The following is a 21,701-nucleotide window of genomic DNA, read 5'->3' on the forward strand; positions in this document are numbered from 1 at the left end:
AAAATGTTCATGGAAAGGGATGCAAAAATTTATACAAACATCATTTTAATATTTGGGGCATTTTTGGTTAAGCAGGAAATCCATGTCTAAGAATTCTAAGAATCATCTTTGAAGGACAGAAATACTGTCTTATATTTTATTAATGCCCTTCCCCACTAAACTCACTGAAGTTGTTAACATTTAAATTGATCTTTGCATCTCACTTATTTGTTCTTAATTTCTCTAAATACAGTTGGACTTCACTGACTAATCAAAGAATGAAAAAAACAGGTACATTTACAACAACTTTCATTTTTGTGGAAGTCCAAGGCATAAGAAGAGTCTTTACAATTTATATTTAAAGTATTTCTGTGAACTATACTCTGATATCAAAATAAAATGCCAAGCAATGCAGTTTTAAATGAGCTAAACTTTTTCTTTCTAAATAGAAAGAAATTGTCTGAGTGGCATTTGAGCTATTTAGTGTTTGTGTTATTGTGTGTTTACATGCAGGTCATTGACTTTAATATCTAAGTATATCTGTATTTCTGTGCCACAGTTTTGCATAATTGTCTGATTACTGTCTTGAACCAGAGAATCATAATATTGATCAAATCTGATGTCTTGAGCGAATGGTCAGTTTATATTCTGGCTCTATTTACTTTTGGAGAGAGGTTCTGTTTGCTGTGCTGGTTGGACTTGGATCCAGCTGTTAGTGAAGGGTCAATGTCCTACACTGAGCTCTGTGACGAACCAACAACACACACACACATACATCTGTTCCGATCTCCAGCAGAAGACATAAAGACGGCTCTCAAACCATGTACAAGTTTCTTTCTCTGACGCTGATTTCACTGCTGGCTGTTTTCGGTCAGTATGTGATCGCAGGAGGACGCTTCGAGCGAACCATCAGCAGACCTTTTGGGTCAGTGCTGAAGGTCCATAACGGGTTGCCATGGGGCTCGTGGGGTCAAAAAGAAATGTGTCCAACTGGAATGTATGCCACAGGTTTTAGTCTTAAGGTGAGTAACTATTACCAGTATAAAGTAGTGTGAGGTTTAGTGGTTGGTAACCAACTCCACTTCAAATCAAAACTGACTATTTACTTACTTAATGTTCCTGATGTAATTGATTATTGTGAAGTTTTCACCTAATGCCATCTAAGCCATGAAGACTATAGGTAATGTTAAAGTTAACCAATAGTGAATTCTGCAGTACCACACTATATGATATTATTATAATATGTGTAATGTGTTATGGTATGTGTGCGATATGATCAAAATGATAACCCCAATATGTAAAAATGTAATCATGGCACTGATACACAGCATCTAAGAGTAATTAAGTTTTTCACAACAACAAATTATTAGGCCAGATATTTGCAGACCAGAAATGTTAGATCTTTAATCAAAATAAATTGTAAAAAAAAATGTTCATAATTTTTTTTCTTTTTTTTTTCTTATTTTTACATTTTGCTACATTTGCCCCTTTTTCTTGCCATGAAAATAGCCATGGTAGCTTTATAAACACCAAAACATCATAAATTAAAACAATATCATATAGATTTCATAATCCTCTGTATCTTAACTTCAATGGACAACTATTATATTTTATATGAGTAAAACACCGCTTTGTAAAATATCCTTTCACACAGATCTAAACCAGTGTGATTTTAGCATAATATATAGTTTTATGGTATTTATGTTTTTACTGTATTTCGTTTTCATTTTTTAGATTTTCAGTTTTCATTTTGATTTTGTTAGGTTTTAGTTATTTCTAATTTTGTCATTTTAGTACTTAAACTTAATAGAAATTAGAAATATTTCCTGAAAGTGTAACTGTTTGTTTACCTGATTTTATTTGAGTTAATGTAAGTTATTAGTTATTGTTTTAGTTAACCAATAATAACAATTGCACAGTGTGACTATAAACCATTAAGTTATTAGTGCTGTTGTTTTTCTAAAGGTGGCAGGTATGTGGGAATCTCTGCTGGTTGGTGATAACACAGCGCTCAATGGTATTCGTCTTTACTGCATCAACCCGTCCAAAAGCTCATCGAGCCCATATGAGGACTACGCCACGGTTCAGTCCGACGTAGGAAGGTGAAGAGTTTGAACTGGACGTAATACAGAGGCTCTGTTCCAAAACCTAGTGAGTTGCCTATATAGAGAGCATCCTATGACAGAGTTGCTGCCTATGTAGAGCGCTTCAAATCAGCCACTAATGAGGATCATTTTAATTAGATGCACCCATGTGCAAGACAGCATATTTGAATTTGGAACAGAGCCGGCATCAAGTTTTTTACTAGGCAGAGGCTTTTTGCACTAAGTGAAAACAGCGATAGATAGTATTTTTTAGCAAATTGCTATTTACACTAAAGCGCAAATAGCCATAGATTATATTTATACTATGGTAAAATAGCAGGATTTCCTGCTATTTATACTACTTATTGCAAATAGTATCTGCGTCTCAGTATTGTAGTACATTATAAAACAGCATGCAATAATAACGTATTGCATGTAAATTATTATTTTAATTCAAATTATTAAATGGATGCCACTTTATTGGGAAAATAAAGCCCTCTCCACAATGTAACCCTACCCGATACTTCATTTTCAACTTTCTGATTTTTTCCTTCATTTTTATTGAAAATAATGGCCTTTCCCAAGTGATATTGAAAAGATTTGAAATTTGCAGTACACCTAACCATGTATGTCACTGGAACTGTTGTTAGATGACCGTGTTTTGTACTTTTGACTAGCTTAATCACACGTTAGTATAAATAGCCTCTGCCAACAAGGTAGGCTATTGGCACTTAGTGTAAATGGACACTCCATATTTATTAAACTAACAAATAACTGGTTATACCACTAACGTTCCTTATCCTGTTCTTTCCTTAGCTGGGGTAAATGGTCAGATATCAAATGGTGCTCAAGTGGATTTCTGACATCTTTTCAGCTGAGAATGGAAACCTTCCAAGGGACTAAGGACGACACGGCCGCTAACAATATTAGGTGATGAACTTATTTAACTTGTGACAACCAGTTTTTCTAAAGCAGCAGGATTCTGGAGCAAGAATGTTGTTCTCACAGCATCCCATACATAGACTGTATAAAACATGGATGTATTGTCCGTGAGGTGATCCGTAGATTCCTGAAGAGCGTTTTTGAAGCGCAAAGTGGGCGGAGGCAGCCGTTGGCATCTTTGCAGCGCATCACTCTCGGATAATTGAAAACGAAGGCGGGATGAAGCCATGCCCACCTTGCGCAACGGCAGTGTCAGCAGCGGCAATCCACCTGTCACTCAAGTGGCCACACCCTTAATTATGCAGAACTTTAAGGCTTAATTTAATTTAAACGGATGAGTTATAAAAAAATTCACCCCCCTCACAGTTGTCATGAAGGGCAAAAATAGCTATAGACCAAAATTCATTTTTTTGTACCAGGCTTTAAACATGTTTTTTTCTGCTGTAAAGTTGGGCATTTTAACATGGGGAGTCTATGGGACTGACTCCCTTTTGCAGCCAGCCTCAAGCGGCCAGTCGATGAATTGCAGTTTTAGTCACTTCCTTGTTGGCTTCACGAGAGAGAGCAGGAGGTTGCCGCTCGATCCCATAACAAGCTGTATAAACACATCACCGCATGAGACTCATCTGACACGGATATGAAGTGACCCGGTCAAGCGTTTAGAGTTATTTAACGCTTAGAGCTGCACAGTTGGATTCGTAGACTAGCTCTGGTTGTGATCATTGTATGGTCTTTGTATTCCCAGGTTTTACTGCAGTGGAAATGCAGAAATGCTGAAGGGATCTGGGATGTCGTGGGGCGAATGGGGCGACTGGAGTGAGAAGTGTGGAGGAAAGGGAATCTGTGGCATCGAGACAAAGGTTGAGCAGCCGCAGGGAGTCGGAGACGACACGGCCCTCAATGATGTGCGCATGTACTGCTGTGATTGAACGGATTGGAAACCTACCTTCAAGTAGTGCTTAACTAGTTTTGGGCAGAGATTTCTTCCCATTCACATTTAATGGACAGCAACGAAAACAGCAACTGCATAGATCTTGAACAAGGGGCGGACTTACCCAGGTAGGCAAAGGTAGGTGACTGCCTTGGGCCCCCAAAAGCCAGGGGCCCCCTAAAAATGCTTTTCATATAGGAGATGCGCAAAACAAAAAATAAGCGCGGACACGCAAACGGTTGCTGTTTACGATGTTTGTTACCACGACAACGGTCTGCGTTTCCGAGTTGAACGTGCTTCTTGTGTATCCTGCTTGTAGCAAATGAAAACATCATGCATCTGAAGCTGACTGCTGCACGAGCGCGAGGTCTCTCTTTCCCAGCGCGCGCACACACTTCTCTCTCTGAGTCCGCTCTGTTCAGCGAGCGGCTGAAAGGAGCTGCGCTTTCAGTTAAAAACACAGATATATGTTGCTTCTCTTGTTTAATTTTACATGCAAGTATAGTCGAAATCATAGCACAGCTAGTGTCTTATATCTTATGTGTAGCCTATTTGATTTTATCAGAAAACGGCACCTTTGGACGATTATACTATAAATCGGGATTTTTGTGCAGATTAACATATTGGAAGGGAGAGCTGTTTATGTAGTCTTAATGGGTCGCGTTTCAGTCACTTTCATATTCATCCCGTTGTCTGACAACAGAACTTCATGCTCTGTTAACAATGGTTTCACTCATAAACATATATTGCATAAAGCATCAGTATTTGTCCATGCCCATGTTGATTAGAGTATTAAAAACTTAAAGTCCCAGGATATTATCAGCTGAAACAGCTCAAACATGCATTTTAGTCTGAGACTATCTTAAGCCTTGTCTGTGAAACCGAGGGGCTAAAAGTTATTAATTTAAGGTACATTTAGATTTAGAACAGATAAAAATGTGCAATTAAGTTGCGATTATTCACAAGTTAAACTCATGACAATCATGCGATTAATCACGATTAAATGTTTTAATTTCTGATTGACAGCCCTAAGTTAAAATGACTAAAATTAAATGTAGGGCTTACGCTGGTAACTCATCAGTGGACTTTACTCATCAATATAGGGTATACTTTTTTCATACTCTTCTCATTCTCACTAATTCAGAATGAACCTCAGAAACCTTTGTCTCATGTGAGCAGTCTTCAGAAAAGGTTTAGATCGCATTTTCATTTTACCTGATAAAGGATCATTTATGAGCTGAGCACTGCTTTGTTTACAGCCGTTATCGGGGAAACCACAATATTTCTTACGTTCCAAAAAGCACCTCCTACTGGTAGAGAATGAATGTGCATTTTCAATAATCCAGTCTGCAGTTTTTGATTCAGACCAATGCAAAAATTCCCCCCACATAAATCCATTTAAAAATATACGCATAGTAATTTATACTTCTGATCCCTTTTCTTGAAAAAAGGTTCAATTGTGAGGTTAATCAATTGCTATTTCATGGTCTACAACATGAAATAATAAAAGTGTCTGCTAAATGATTAAATGTAAATGTTAATGAAGGAATCCTATTTTAACATGTACATAAAAAATTTTGAAACATTGGACACAACAATGTGGCACCATTGTGCAGCAGCAAGCATCACGACAAAAAAGTACCGCAAAAGTTGATCTAGGTAAATGTGTGCAAATGTATAGGGCCCCCATTCCTAAATGGACAGCAACTAAAAAAGAAACAACATATATCACTAACCTTCCCATTCACATTTAATGGACAGCAACGAAAACAGCAACTGCATAGATCTTGAACATGTATTCCCCAGGTTTGTCATGAGATAAGTTTTGTGACTAGTTGTCAATTTCCATAAAGTTTTTTGAATAGATATCATTAAAAAGGTGAAAAAAGATGAATTAATATAAATTCACCTAATGTCTCATCACTTACCAGTTCTTACCTAACTCAACTTAAAAACTAGTTCCCTCAACAACAACAAAAAAATTCTGTCATTTTACTCACCTTGTTGTTGTTGATGTGAAACGATTAAAAAAAAAAAATCATTCATATTTAATGAACAACATCTAATTCTAAAAGATCTTGAACATAACTAAAGAATTTACTTGTGTTTTCCTCCAGTTTGTTATAAGACTGTGAATAGCTGTCAGTTTAGTAAATACATTTCTATTAAGTTACTTTAATGTGATTATGTGAATGGATATCATAAAAAAAATGAATCATTATTTATTGTGAGACTCTTTATGGGTCAGTTCTTAGGAATTTTATGTTCTCTTCAACTTAGATGGATAGTTCTCTCAAATAAATAAAAATGTAAATTCAGTTATTTTTTACTCACCTCGGTGTCCTGATCTAAAGCAGTAGGCTATGGCCTTCCTTTTTCCGAAAACGCAGCGAGACATTTAAAGATGTCCTACTCGCGCTCGATCATATAAAAGGCTATAAGAACTGTTCTCTTTGAAGAAAGGACGCAAACGCCTCATACTTACTCCTTTGCGACTCGTGCATACAATAGGGTTTGGTTCTCTGAAGAAAGTATGTCCGTTATTTTTGTCGGTACTCATTGAACGCGAGCACTGATTTCAAAAAATGGGCGCGAATTTTTCTAGGCGCGAACTGCCGCTCTCATGAACGCGCACAGTAGTGCAACGGTTGAGGTCAAGATTTTCGCTCAATAATATTTAACATGATTATAAGTAGTAGTAGTAGTAGTATTTTAACATTTCAGTTTGTTTTACCAACTATTAAAACGCTCAAAAAGCCAAAAGTCATAACTTCAGAACACAAAGGGAGGAATTACTGATTTGTGTGTGTGTGTGTGTTAAGTGGCTATTTATAATTTAAAAAATTGTTTAAGACACTTGACAAGACACTTGACTAAGAGTGACTTTACCGTTGTAATTGTATTACTGTGAACATATTTCAGATTCATTTATACAAATACTGTTTTCCCATTTTTATACAAATTAACTTAGGACCTCAAAACCACACTTTAAATGACACACAGGACTTTGGTGGATCATATTTGTTTTTATTGTTCAACAGGATGCAAAAAAAACAATGTTTATGAAAATCATTCAAATAGTGTATTACTTGGCTAAGCTCTATTTAACGGTTCCAGAAGTAAGAAATAAACATCATCTTAGAAGCAAAGAAACATTAATGTGAAGGTAATGCCCTTCCTCACTGACCTGACTCAACATTTGTTCTTTCTCAAGTAACATTTCCCCATGTGCTCAGACATCACTAATGCACACAGAACCATAAATGCTTTGCGAAAAATATAATATGTCATCACTCTCTGGATCTATATGGTCTGTTTTATCATTCAGTGGAAATACAGATTTGTTTATTTGAATCAGTACCACTGTTTTTATATTCTAATGGTCACCTGTGAGGGATGATTGGTTCATTATGACATCATGTGATTTAAACTGTACTTGATTTGTGAGCTCAGGGTTTCTGTGCGAGCAGCGTGCTGAGTTTGATTTTGCCGTCCATAGACGCGGTGAGGCAGGTGCCGCAGTCCATCGCCGAGCACCAATCAACTGTCACGACGGGCGCTTTATGACCCCCGAGAGACAAGACGCTTTCCAGACCAGCGTCCGCTTTATTCAACTAGACAAGAGCAGAGCAGATACGAGGTTAGCTCCATAACATTAAAACTAAAACCACAAAACTAAAATAAACATTAACTGAAATAAAATAAAATACATACATATTTAAAGAAAACTTATTTTATTACAGCTTTAGTTGCCAAAGCAGCATTTCTTATTCTAATACATAAAAATAATAAAAACAAAATATTACAAAAACACAAACAAAAATGAATAAAAACAATATAGATATTTAAAATAATACTAATAATAGTAATGAGAAAAACGGACAACCAAATACTTAAACTGAAGAATTAAAATTTTTTTTAGTGGAAATAAAATTAAATATAAATAAACTTATCTCAGCTCGTTGCAAAAGTAGCATTTCTCATTTTTATCGTCAAAGTACTAAAATAACTGAAACTAAAACTGAAATAAACTTGATAAAACTATATAGAAAATTACTAAAACTAAAGAATTACAATAAATGTTAAGTGAAATAGAAAATATCAAGATTAAACATTTTATTTCAGCTATTTGTAAAGGCAGCATTTTTCATTTTTGTTTAAGTTCAAGTACTAAAATAACTCATACTTAAGCAAAAATAAATAAAAGCTAAAGAGACAAAATAAAAAAGCAAAAAATTATAAAAATGAGATAAATAACCCAACAAAATTACTAAAACTTTAACTAACATTAATATGAAAACACACAAAAAAACTACCTCACTATACTATAAAACTATATCAATGATACTAAAACAACCCTGGATCATCCACCGTTTTCTTCCCGTAAAAGTGGGCGCGGTCATTTTTAAATTCTATGGGTTTGGCTTCCGATCTCATGTCATCCATCTATTTTTAGCTGTACCGAACAGTTTTTTTTTGCTGCTTGATATTGAAAATTGGTTTGTCTTACCGTGTTATTTGTATGTATTGTCTTAATTATGAACACACTGGTTTATAAAGTAAACTGCATGGTGTTATTCTTCTCGTTATTTCCCTATAGCGGCTAATGAGCCGGAAGTCTTGCCCATAGGCTTACGTCTGCCTTGAAGAAAAAAGTGGATAATGACAGAAACAATATACTGGTAACAAACTGATCTGACAGGTGTGAGTGGTTGGTAAATGTATTTTTACCCGGTAGATAACTCCACCGCTGCTGGAGCAGGTGAGCACATGTTGCCCCTCAGAGTCAAAAGCGAAGAGTCGACCGCGTGGAACCTGAACCTGTTTATAACCGCTGTAACCCGACAGGACAAACGGCCCCACGGCATCCTGGGACAGTGAGTACTCCGACTGTTTCACGCCACAGCGGTGGATATTCCACTGCACAAACTGACAACAAACAAAACTTAACATTTAGCGATAAATCTACACTTAACTCTAGATATTCCTACAAAAATCCCAAAATTCCCATCACCTTCCCATCCTCTCCGATGCTGAAGACGGTGTTCTCGTCGTAGCTGAACTCCACGCTGTACACTTCACCATCATGAGCCTTCCAGCTCAATGCACTCTCATAGCGCTGCATGTCTGCAGAGAAACGCAGCAGAAACAAACACTTCAACATGCAGAATATATGTGAGCCACATGAAGTTAAAAAAACAATTAATATCCAGTAATATTATCAACTGAACTGCACTGACACCATCAGATGAGAACAAAATGTAACCGAATAATGACACTTCTGTCAACTGAACTTTGAAACACTGACTGTTATTGAATGGAATTAAATCAACATTGAAATGAACTGAAACAATGTTGAACTAAACTGTGCTGAAAAATTACTCTATTGTCTTCTATAGAGCTCTTTAATAGAATTTGTTTCATAATTGATGAATTTTGCAACATTGACATTGTTATTGAACTGAGCTGAATCAACACTTAACTGAATAAACACTGAATTAAACCGAGGTGGAAAATAACTCTATTGTCTTCTGTAGAGCTGAAATGGAATTATAGCTGAAATGGAATTAATTTCGTAATAATTAATTTTGCAATGATATTACAAAACAAAATAATAATAATAATAAAAAAAAAAAAATAAATTACATCATTAAAATCCCTAAACTTCCTTTACGGCTAAAATTGAATTGCATCACAATTGATGAATTTTACAAGACTCACACAGTTACTGAACTCAACTGAATCAACAATGAACAGAACTGAACCAAAGTGGACTGAACTGAATTGTGACTATTGTTTTCTGTAGAGCTGCTTTACAGCTGAAATTGAACAAATTTCATAATTGATCAATTTTGCAACATTGTCACTGAACTGATTAGAATTTTTGAACTTGAGTTGAATTGAGTTAAATAATGACTGTTTTTGAATTTGTCTTACAAATTGATAAAACTTTGAAACATCAACACACTGTTATTGAACTGAACAGAATTTGGGACTTCAGAACATTGACAATTAACTGAATTGAGCTGAAATGAAAATAATGACACTGTAGTGCTGAACCTCTGAAATTTGTTTCATAATTGATATAATTTACAACAGTAATGCTGCTTTCCTGAAACAAAAAAAACAGTATAAAGCAAAACACAAATAAAAAAAACAAAACCAAAACAACACACCCAAACCAACTCGGTCCCCATCTTAACCTTCTCACCGAACAGCCGTATCATCCCGTCTGCGGCTCCGGTCACCAGCAGGTTTCCGTTGTGGTTAAACGCCGTACAGTTTATAGCGACCGGACCCGGCTCCAGTGCAAACTGCAGCTGAACGCAAAAAGAAAATCATCATTAAAATGAGTTTCGTTTGTTTTATTATATTTATAAAGCACCATTAAAACAACACAAGGTTGACCAATGTGCTATACAATAACAACAGCTAATAAAAAATGAGACCAACATCTCTGAAAGGAAAAAGCCTGAGAAATAAACAAGCAAATAAAACAAACATCACAGGAGAAAACGAGAGCCACTCTGCTAGATCAATCTGTTGAGCCAAAAGCTGATTCTAATCAATACAATCTCAGATTTCTTTTAAAAGAGTCCAATGTAGGTGAAAGTCTTAGATATAAAGGCAAGCTATTCCAATGCTTTGGGGCCACCACTGAAAATGCCCGGTCGCCACTCATTTTTAATCTTGTTCTAGTGAGGTCTAAAAACTTCTGGTTTAATGAGCTTGGATTGCTTTGAGATGTGCACATGTAGAAGATCAGTCAAATTGTGTAAAGCCTTATACACTCTTAAAAATAAATGTGCTTCACGATGCCATAGAAGAACCTTTTTGTCTAAATGGTTCCATAAAAAACCTTTACCAACTGAAGAACCTTTCTGTTTGACAAACGCTTCTCTGTGGTGAAAGAAGGTTCTTCAGATTATAAAAAGGTAAGAAAGAGATGGTGCTTTAAAGAACCTTTGACTGAATGGTTCTTCTATAGCATCACTGTGAAGAACCTATAAGGACCTTTATTTTTATTATTTTAGTGTTTAAGATAAGTAATTTAAAATCAACACTGTAATGAACTGGAAGCCAGTGTAAAGTGGCTAAAATAGGTGATATATGCTAAACACCCATCAGTAATCTAGCAGCAGCATTCTGTACTAATTGTAAGCGAATTGCATACAATTTACAATTGCATACGAGTTGCATACTCGCACCTGCATACAACGAGTTTTCAGTCATTGCATTTCTGTGTTGGTGTCATTTGGCTCCAGTACCTGCTGTTTGACGGTTTTGGTGTCCCACAGCAGCAGCTGTCCAGATACGGGAGCCGAAACTCGTGCATCGCCCTCTGTCACAACACCAGTAGGAGCAGCTTGAGCCGCAGCGGAGCAAACGAACGACGTTCCGCTGGGACTGCAGGCCAGCGACAGGATCCTGAACACACAGGAAGCTCAGTGGAAGAGGAATCTACTGCATGTCCTACCGTATACTGTCATCTACTTTTAAAAACAAACATCATGGTGCATTATGGGTAATCTGTGAGGGCTCACCGTGGATGGACGTCGTCTATTGTCATCTCGTACAGGTTCTTCTTGGCATCCGTGTCGTAAAGTTTTACCGTCCCGACGCCACTGCCGAGCAACAGCTATAGGAGGAAAATCACCACATAAACCAGTAAAACCAAGCAAATACCAGTAGTTTTTACACTATTGAGCTGACACTATTGTTCAAAATAATAATAATAATGCTTTAATTCAGCAAGGATGCATTAAATTGCACAAGTGCCAGTAAAGATATTTATAATGTTACAAAAAGATTTCTATTTCAAATAAATGCTGTTCTTTTGAACTTTCTGTTCATCAAAGAATCCTGAAAAATAAAATGTATCATGGTTTCCACAAAAACAATGTTTTCAACATTGATAATAATCAGAAATGTTTCCTGAACAGCAAATCAGCATATTAGAATGATTTTTTGAAGATCATGTGACACTGAAGACTGGAGTAATGATGCTGGAAATATATATATATATTTTAAATGTAATTGATTTCTGTGATCAAAACTGTATTTTCAGCATCATAACTATGTGCTTCTGTAGCTCAAGTGGTAGAGCATTGCGTTAATAAGCGCAAGGTTGGGGGTTCGATTCCCCGGGAACACATGATAGCCTGAATGCACTGTAAGTTGCTTTGGCGCCTGCTAAATGCATAAATTTAAATTTACTCCAGTCTTCAGTGTCACATGATCTTCAGAAATCATTCTAATCAGCATATTAGAATGATTTCTAAAGAATATATATTCTATATATTCTGAATCTAGATATATATAGAATATATATATATATATATATAATATATATTAAACTTACCAAGGCAACATTATCAGGCTTATTACAGTATAACTAAAAAAACACACAATTTTCATTACTTGGTATAAAATAAAATATTAAAACTTACCAAGGCAACATTTGTCATTTTTGTTTATTTTAACCTAAAGAACTAAAAAAGCTAAAGCTAGATAAACTAAAATTAAAAATGTAAAAGCTATATAGACATAAAAATGATTAAACACTAACAAAAATTAAAACAAAATTTTAAGAAATAAAATCTAATTCAAAATGTTAATAAAAACTTTAATAATATATCAATGATACTAAAATAGCACTGATTCAAATAAAAATACATTATTTTAAATTAACAATATTACTGCAGAAGAAACTTCTTTCAAAAACACAAAAAAAATCTCATCAACCCCAAACATTTTGGTAGAGTGTGATTGTTTTTAATAGAAACATTTACAGCTTAAATATATTCAAAATGCTTAATTGCACCCCTTTAAAATGCAATAAGCATCATGGGGTTCATTTCTTAGGCTAAATCTATTTATCAGTGTTTCTTCACCAAAAAGTAATTTACCAGTCTGTCGGGTTTGGCTGCCCATTCCAGAGAGAGCAGCGGGGACTTGGACATGATAGTGGCTTTGGTTTGCATGATAGGATTGAACGCCCAAACCTTCACCACCCCGTCCACATCCAGACTGGCCACTCTCCTGCCGGAGCAGTCCACCCTAAGAACACAAACATAAAACTAAAAAACCAAAATGACTGACATAGTTCGAAAACTGCTTCTGCTGCATGAACAGGTATATTCAATGTTGACTGTCTACAATCACCTGCAATGCATGATGGATGAGTGATGCTCTCCGTACTCCTCCTGACTCAGTTTAATGAAGGGCTGCTCCACTGCAGCTCCGCCCACTTCACAGACTCGCATCTGATTGGTGGAGTCTGTTTGATCAGGAAGAGCTTCGGTTTGAGCATCTAGATCCGAATCAGTTTTCTTCTCCAAGCTCTGTGGAGATCAGAAACACAATAATGCACAGAAATGTTCTAGACAGACCTGGCATGATAATTTTGGCCCACTCCCATGATGCACTACAAATGACACAAAGTTCTACCTTCACTCTTAAACCTCTTCTATATTTGTATATATCATAATATTTTGTAATGATCTATAAATATATATTTTTGGAAATACTTTTCAATACGTTCAAGTCCATTTGTTGCCATTAATTTACTAACAGTGAAAAATACTTTTAAAGCGTGTATTAAACTTAATGTTAAATTCAACATTTACTAATACATTATTAAGATCAAAAGTTCTGTTAATATTATTTAAAGGACTTAAATATCTTAAAAAATCAATTATATTTGCTAAAAGATATAGTTTATTTCAACCCAATGTAAAGCATATTCTTTTCCCAAAAATTAATCTGAACATCGGACAAATCCAGGCTTGTTTGATTTTGTTGACAAATTACAATTAAAGATTTTTCCAGAGGGGTTTTTGGGTATCTCTTTTTATCACTCCATAAATCAGAAAATACTGTCAACAGACATAAAAAACAACACATTTTTGCCATGTTTTTAGGAATAAAATGTAAAAAAAAAATTATAAAACAAACAAAAAAAAATCTAATGAATGATATATGAACAAATCCCTCAGTAAAAACCTTCAGAATATAGAGAGGAATAAAACTCTAAGTTTTGGTGTATGTAAGTTCTGCTGAAGTAGAGAAACAAACTTACAGCCATTAAAGATATGCTTTTTCACCACGTTTTTAGGAATAAAATGTCATATAAATCAGTGCTAATGATATATGAACAAAACCCTCAGTAAAAACCTTCAGAATATAGATAGGAATAAAACTCTAAGTTTTGGTGTATGTAAGTTCTGCCAAAGTAGAGAAACAAACTCACAGCCATTAAATATATGCTTTTTCACCACATTTTTAGGAATAAAATGTCATATAAATCAGCATGAATGATATATAAACAAACCCCTCAGTAAAAACATTCAGAATATAGATAGGAATAAAACTCTAAGTTTTAGTGTTTGTAAGTGCTGCTGAAGTAAGCGAAAACAACCTCACAGCCATTAAAGATATGCTTTTTTAAATCAGTGTTTTTAGGAATAAAATGTCATATAAATCAGTGCTAATGGTATATGAACAAACCCCTCAGTAAAAACCATTAGAATATAGATAGGAGATAAAAGCTCTAAGTTTTGGTGTATGTAAGTTCTTGGCTGAGTAAGAGAACCCTGAAACTTACAGCCATTTAAAGATATGCTTTTCAATCCACGTTTTGAGGAATAAAATTGTCATATAAATCGGTGTGAATGGTATAGGGTATACAAACCCCTCAGTAAAAACCTTCAGAATATAGATAGGAATAGACAACTCTAAGATTTTGGTGTATGTAAGTTCTGCCGAAGTAGAGTAGAGAAACAAAAAACTCACAGCCATTAACGATATAGCTTTTTTCCACCACATTTTTTAGGAATAAAATGTCATATTAATCAGTGTGTGATGATATAGTTGTAAATAAAACTATAAAAACCCACAGAATAAAGAAAAAAACAAAAATGCAAAAAATCTTTAAACACAAGTTCTGCTGAAGTGGAGAAAAAACTTTTAAAGATATGGATTAGAATTTAAATTTACATACTCAAATAGATAAAGTGCAGTAAAGTAAACACTTAAATGTGTATTTTGGATGTTTTCTTTCCACTTATCTTTAAACAAGTTTTTATCAAAGCAAAATAGACCAAAATCTCAAAATTGGACTTCTTTGTGGGATTAGTAGTTCATTCCATGATAATATGTTATCTTGTATCTTTGTTATTTTCTGAGTTTCAAACAGGTTTTATTGTTTTAGATCAAAGTTACAATCACGATTCATCTGAAGGCTGTTTAGTTTGGGTTATGGATCAGAAAATTTAACATCCTTATGGAGAAAAATAAACAAGAAATGTACTTCCCAAACCAAAAGCACTGAAAGAGTGTGTGGGTACTGTTGTGCCAGTGTCATGTGAGGAGCAAAACGCAGAAAAGCAGCGAACGTGATGGAAGAACGTGATGCGAGAGACAGAAAGACAGAGGGGCCTTTGTTCGGCTCTGGTGGATATTTTCTTAGACCTGTTGTGGGAGTTTGGAGAGCAGCTCTTTTCTCTCTTTCTCGTGGTCATGCGGTCTTCTCTTTAGGGAATGACCTGTGGCCAAATCCACCGTCGCCGTGGAAACAGAGGGCATCTTCAAGTCTTTTGCGGAAGGCAGATCTTTTGCTTTCGCAGACTAAAAAAAAAAAAAATGACAGACAGAAAAAACATCAGATTAGCAGAAAAACAGGGTAAACTCAGCCGTTCGCTAGATCAGCATTTTTCAGACTGGGATCCTGGAAGCCACAGTGGGTCACAACGAAGTGCTGGGGTCTGTGAAATAGTTACAAGAAAAACAAAACAAACAAAAAAAAGTAAAATAAAATAAAAATGTACGGCAAAGCTAAATAAATAACAAAAAAGATTACAATTTAAAAAATTTAATAAAAATTGGATTAGAATAAATAATAAAAAAAACTCAGAGCTAAGAGCAGAAAAAGCATAATGTAACTTAAACAAATAATTCGTTTTAAAAAATAAATAATACAGTTATCAATGCAGTACAATACAACAAGTATTAACAATAATAATGAAAATAAAAAATATAAAGTAAGATTAAAATAAATACACTTCAAAATTAGATTATAATAAATAAATATTACAGTGCATCTAACAGTACAGTACATCAATGAGTAGAAAAAAACATTAGTGAAAATAAATTTTTCCCAAATAATATTTTTATAATATTAATTTTTTCACAGTATAAATTCTATTTACATCTTTATATATGACTTTAAAATTTTAGGACAAACCACAATTTAACCACAATTAATAATATAACACTTATCAATTCATTGCTACACTATGCATTTTAAATTTGGTTATAATTATTTATGGCAATATATAATGTATTGCAACGCACATTATGAATAATTATAATGCCTTTATTAACCCATTATAATCGCCCAAGGCAACATTTCTCCTTTTTCCAAAAACATGAAACGTAAAATGAAAACAGAAAATACAAAAACAACAATGAACAGATACTGATGTACCTGCGCGGCAGTGGGGTCCTTCCGGCCCAGCGAGGCCTGTGTGGGCGAGGATTGTGGCCCCGGGGCCGTTTTCCCAGGGGCCCGTCGGGTCTGAGGGAGGAAGGTGGAGAAGAAGTTTCGGGACGGCGTGGTCATGTTGACGTTCCTCTGACTGAACACGAGATCTCTAAGAGAAAGCAGACGAAACATCGCTCACGTTTCTGAAAACACACACACACACTAGCTGATCTCCCGCTCACTTCCCTTCCTCTGTTTACCCTGTTCCTGGTTTCATTGTTTTGATTCGCCAGTAAATCACACAAAGAGGCTCTTAGTCAAGAATTGTTTGATTGTATAAAATGTGATTTAATTTTCATAAAGAGCTCAAAATGCTTTGCAGAAATGACCTTTACAACTCATTTAGATGTTATTTGTGCAAATATATTATGTTTCAAATGTATGCAATGCATCTTTGATTTCATATTTGACTCATATTGTCACATGATTTCCTCAAATCAAATGCACTGATCCTGAGATGATCTGAATCACAGTGAATGCAGAGAAAAGATCACAGACACAAACACGTCAGATCAAGTGACATTTCAAGTGAATGTTTATTCACTAATCAAACTCTGTCAGTCTCGTTATAATAAGTTAATATATCTGTATTGTGTGAAATGGTTAAAAGCGGATGATTGCGGTCCTACAGTCTCCTCACAGCTCAGTGTCGCCCAGTCGGTCCATGTGCTGGACGTACGGCGGCAGTTTGTGATGGACCATCTCCTCGTCTTTCTTCTGTCGCCATTCTACTTGAAGAGCAAATAACTGAAACAAATGGAGATAGAAGATTACGGACAAATGCATCTCTCCAAAATGACTACCCTGTTTCCATTGGGAGGGCACTGTACACTTTTGCAAACTAATAATGTTTTACATTCTGAAAATATTTTTTTATATTTAGTACCAGCTTAAAATAATAATATAGCATATAAAAATATTATAGCATATTATTTTATTATATTTTAAAAATAATACTATATATTAATATATATATATATATATTAATAATATATAAATTAATTATTTTTATATTAAGTAACTTCAATTTCTAAATTACTTTTGCATTATCAGCAATACTATTTTTAAGTAGAGTTATATATAAATTATAAATAAATTATAAATTAATTAATGCATATATTAATAACTTCAATAATAAAAAACTATGAAATCAACAACAAAAAATACATTATAATAAAATATGCATTTACTTCAAGAACCTTGAGTGTAAGAAAGGCACACTACAAATCAAATATATTATTATTATTATTATTTCATTATTAAGTATATAATACTGAATTTTATATTCATTAATACATGAATGATATTATCAGCATAAATTATGTAGTACTACCTTAAATTAATATCTTTATATGGTGTTATTATTTGTATTATTATTATTTAATTTATTACTGCTTATATCATGCTATTGTTATTATTGCATTATATCATGTATGTATTTATATATTACTGAATACTATATTTATTAATATATTAAGGGTATTTTTAACTATTGTATTATTTTATTCAAATTAATCTATTTATTAACAGTACTTTTATTATTATTAATAATTATATTAACATTTATTATTATTTTATTATTTAGCATTTAGTATTAACTATATTATTTAGTATGACATTTTTTGAGTTATTATTATTTTATATATTTATATTACTGAATATCATATTCATTATTAATAATATTTTTATATATTGATCAGTATAAATTCATTATCAGTATTGTAAGTGCCACATTGCACTCGTTGAGCTGAACGATGTACATTTTGCCTTTCATTCTAATGGATATTTCTACAATGGACAATCTATCTTGTCACATCAAACTAACAGGCGTTACTAACTAAACTACTAAACAGTGAAGACCTCACCAACTGTCTGAGCTCCTCGTTCTCCTCCTGCACAGTTTTGATTCTCTGTACTTCATTGTCGAAGCTCAAGAGCACAGGCTGAGGTGAAGCTGTTAAGGAGCTCAATCAGTCTGATCTTATTACAATAAATGCATATCTAAAATCTGTACATGAGAATATTGAGTGTCATTTCTAGGCATCAGTGTCACATTAATGCTATTTAAACAGCTGGGCATCCCATAATAGACAGTGTTTGGATATGCATGCACTGGAAGAGGACGCTCAGGAAGTTGTGCAGAGACACCAGGAAAGTGTCCGCCCACTGCCGGGAGAAATACGGAGAGAAGGAGGGATTCTGCTCCGGCGCTGGGATGAAGGGCAGAGCGAACCAATCACGCCACTCCGGCTGAGTCTGCAGCTCCAGCGCCTGCTTCTGGAAAAACTCCTGCGTCTTCTCGGAATTCTTCATCTGAGACACAGCAGAGACACTGATAAACTATACTGATCAAAAGAGACTCACACAGAACAGACACAGAACAGAATAATTATTATTATTCTTATTTCATTTTTATTGTTATTTAACATTATCATTTAAAAAGAAATATTTTACTACTATTATTATTTCATAGTAGAGACATATAAAAATTTAAAACAATCATTTAAAACTATTATTTTTTTTTATCATACACCATGGACAATAGTTTTATTATTATTATTAGTTACCTATTATATTCATAAATTATATTTTTATTTATTGATCAGTGTAAATTCGTTATCAGCAACAATTTAGTATTACCTTGAAATAATTCAGCTTTTTTATTACATAATTATTTTTTATTGTTATTGTTTATTTTTTAATTTATTATTTATATAGGAAAATAAATACATATTTACATATTAACAAATAATATTTTGTAGAATTATGTATTATTATTTTATGTTAAACGTGTTTTTAAATATTATGTTTATTAATATATTAATGATGTCTTTTTTTAATTAGTATAAATTCATTATTAGCATAAATTCGATTTAGTACTAGGAAACAATATAGCTTTTTATTAAGCTGTTATTATTCATTATTTTATATTAGATACGTTTATATGAATAAATACGATTTTTTTATAAATATTTAATATTACTTTTAATATTATTTATAATTGGATGAATAATACTAATACTTAATATATTATTTATTAAGTATTAGTAAATATTATATTAATATGAAATTATACATATAAATATTTATAATTATAGATCAGTATAAAATCATTATCATCATTAATTACATATTTTTTTTTATCTTATTATTATTATTACATCTATTTGTTTGTATGAGATTATTTGGTGCATTATATTCATAAATATATTAATTACATTTTTAATTATAGATCACTATAAAAATTTACAACTACTCTCAAATAATATAACTTTATTATTTATTAACAAATAATAATATATATATAAAAAAATATATAATATATATACAAAAAACACTAAATTCATTAATATATCAATGATATTTTTAATTATAGATCTGTATAAATTCCCTGTCGGCATAGATTAAATGTAGTACTTCACTGAAATAATATAGTGCTTTTTTGAATAACATTAACAAAATGAGAAGCGAAATCTGTGTAATGTGATGAAAATGGCACACCAATACTAATATACCAAAAAAGGCTTAATTTTTTTAAATGCAAAATGCATTTTCTTGTTTGATTTGTGTGTGAAATATGAGCAGGAGTGTTCTGGAGAACCTGTACGGTGTGAATGACGTAGAAGCGGTACAGACTGGTCCTCAGTTTGTTGACGGTGGGTCTGTAGACGTCCTCCAGTCTGGAGAAGAGCCTGCGGTCCAGATACGCCCAGTACTCCTTCAGACCCGCCAGATCATAACTCTGAATCAGCTGCTGGAGCTGATCGATGATCTTATCAACCTGTAATAAAACACGAATCAACAATCCCTGAGATCAGAATCACCAAAACACAACATTAGCACAGCATCACATCACTGTCTCAGCAATGGACGTGAATGGGTGCCGTCAGAATGAGAGTCCAAACAGCTGATAAAAACATCATAATAATCCACAGCACTCCAGTCCATCAGTTAACATCTGGAGAAGACAAAAGCTGATACGAATCCATCATTGAGATGTTTTACTTTATATATATTATTTATTCACTGCAGAGCAAGTGATGCAATGCTACATTTCTCCAAGAAACAAACTCATCCTAATCTTGGATAGTCTAGGGTAAGTGCATTTTAAATTTTGGGTTACCTATTCCTTTAACAGATCAATCATGTACATTTGACTTGTGCATGTTCATGCATACTCATATTTAAATGCACTAATCTACTAAACCTTATATAATGTTTGTTTATCATGTCCTGTTGTTATTCAGTCCTGCACACAAGGCTTCTGTCGATCAGATCAGGTGAATGCATGCATCTGCACACATAAACTCACTCTGAAGCCTTTGTCTTTGTCTGATTTGATCTCTGAGTCCAGGTGCTTCAGTGTGCTGGTGAACCCGCGATAGATCAGATACTCTCGCACCAGATCATCTGTCCTCTCCACCGCTGAGGCCATCCTCACATAGTCTCCTGACGCGCGCGCACGGAAATAATGCACATCTTACACACAAAGCATACACAATGCACATAATACATCAAATATAAGTACCGCATTTTACATGCATGATTATTTTGCCGAGTAATTCACAATAAATGAGTCCATATGAAAGTTGATAGTGTTATCAGCAAAGATGAGCTCGTGTATGACACGATGTGTTCACTACATCGCTACAGACGATATAGTCGCGTATTAATAAATGAATGCAATTAAAATGTTCTGAATGGAAACAAAGTGATTAAAACAAATGAAGCTTTTACCTGATTAATAAATGTGTTTGATGCGCCTCTTCCTGTTTTCAGCTTCGGCTCGTCATGTGATTGCGAGCGTCACGTGAGGGACTCATGGGATGACGTCAGCTGACGGGCGCGCCGCCGTTCACACCCGCCACCAGAGGGCGCGCGCGCGCTGCCGTCACGTGCCGTGCGTCCAACATCAAAAGCCATCAATAAAGTGATAAAGCTAATAAACTCATAAAATAGAATAAATCTCAAGCGTGCTGTTTTTAATTCTCAATGTCTTCATCGATTATTCTCAGTACTGAAACACTGTATATAAATCAACCTACTTAGACACTTTATAGACAATATTTTAACTCTTAATAACTAATGCATGCATGCATAAGACATAAAATTCTATAAGATCTCTGCTGTGATCTGAATGGTTTCTCCTAGACAGCAATGGGCCCCATTATGAAAGAGCAAAGCTGAACAATAACGCATTCAGCAAAAGCACCTGGAGGCG

The 21,701-nt window shown here is 34.1% G+C and overlaps 2 protein-coding genes across 4 annotated transcripts; one reads left to right on the forward strand and one right to left on the reverse strand.

Moving 5' to 3' along the window:
- Nucleotides 1-695: 695 nt before the first annotated feature.
- On the forward strand, nucleotides 696-3,951 carry LOC109059749 (vitelline membrane outer layer protein 1-like). Its single transcript, XM_019076917.2, has 4 exons — nucleotides 696-1,001; nucleotides 1,945-2,081; nucleotides 2,880-2,993; nucleotides 3,751-3,951. The coding sequence occupies exons 1-4, from the start codon at nucleotides 801-803 to the stop codon at nucleotides 3,932-3,934; spliced, it is 636 nt and encodes a 211-aa protein (XP_018932462.1). The 5' UTR covers nucleotides 696-800; the 3' UTR covers nucleotides 3,935-3,951.
- Nucleotides 3,952-6,942: 2,991 nt separating this feature from the next.
- On the reverse strand, nucleotides 6,943-21,345 carry wdr91 (WD repeat domain 91). Of its 3 annotated transcripts, XR_006157632.1 has the most exons (17): nucleotides 21,218-21,340; nucleotides 20,793-20,929; nucleotides 20,082-20,261; nucleotides 18,586-18,793; nucleotides 18,346-18,428; nucleotides 17,121-17,227; nucleotides 16,424-16,589; nucleotides 15,409-15,564; nucleotides 13,102-13,280; nucleotides 12,846-12,996; nucleotides 11,481-11,575; nucleotides 11,205-11,364; nucleotides 10,148-10,256; nucleotides 8,951-9,063; nucleotides 8,668-8,865; nucleotides 7,266-7,550; nucleotides 6,943-7,232 (listed from the first exon to the last, which is right to left on the reverse strand). XR_006157632.1 is itself a non-coding variant. In XM_042748027.1 (16 exons), exons 2-16 carry the CDS (start codon nucleotides 20,913-20,915, stop codon nucleotides 7,386-7,388), a joined length of 2,193 nt encoding a protein of 730 aa, XP_042603961.1. In that variant the 5' UTR covers nucleotides 20,916-20,959; nucleotides 21,218-21,345; the 3' UTR covers nucleotides 6,943-7,385. The 3 variants fall into 3 exon arrangements, 2 of the variants coding, with proteins under 2 accessions (XP_042603961.1, XP_042603959.1); XM_042748027.1 differs by having other exon boundaries at nucleotides 6,943-7,550; nucleotides 20,793-20,959; nucleotides 21,218-21,345; XM_042748025.1 differs by having other exon boundaries at nucleotides 6,943-7,550.
- Between the last annotated feature and the right edge of the window lie 356 nt (nucleotides 21,346-21,701).

The sequence above is a fragment of the Cyprinus carpio genome, chromosome B21, assembly GCF_018340385.1.
Source record: "Cyprinus carpio isolate SPL01 chromosome B21, ASM1834038v1, whole genome shotgun sequence".
NCBI lineage: Eukaryota > Metazoa > Chordata > Actinopteri > Cypriniformes > Cyprinidae > Cyprinus > Cyprinus carpio.

Excerpts from the sequence above, each read along its gene's own strand:
- wdr91 (XM_042748027.1), bottom strand. The coding sequence starts at position 20,915 with ATGGCCTCAGCGGTGGAGAGGACAGATGATCTGGTGCGAGAGTATCTG. Across the intron at positions 20,262-20,792 it reads ACAAAGACAAAGGCTTCAGA|GTTGATAAGATCATCGATCA; the intron begins GTGAGTTTATGT and ends GTTTTATTACAG. Across the intron at positions 8,866-8,950 it reads GCATCGGAGAGGATGGGAAG|TTTGTGCAGTGGAATATCCA; the intron begins GTGATGGGAATT and ends GTTTGTTGTCAG.
- LOC109059749 (XM_019076917.2), top strand. The coding sequence starts at position 801 with ATGTACAAGTTTCTTTCTCTGACGCTGATTTCACTGCTGGCTGTTTTC. Across the intron at positions 1,002-1,944 it reads CCACAGGTTTTAGTCTTAAG|GTGGCAGGTATGTGGGAATC; the intron begins GTGAGTAACTAT and ends GTTTTTCTAAAG. Across the intron at positions 2,994-3,750 it reads ACGGCCGCTAACAATATTAG|GTTTTACTGCAGTGGAAATG; the intron begins GTGATGAACTTA and ends TTGTATTCCCAG.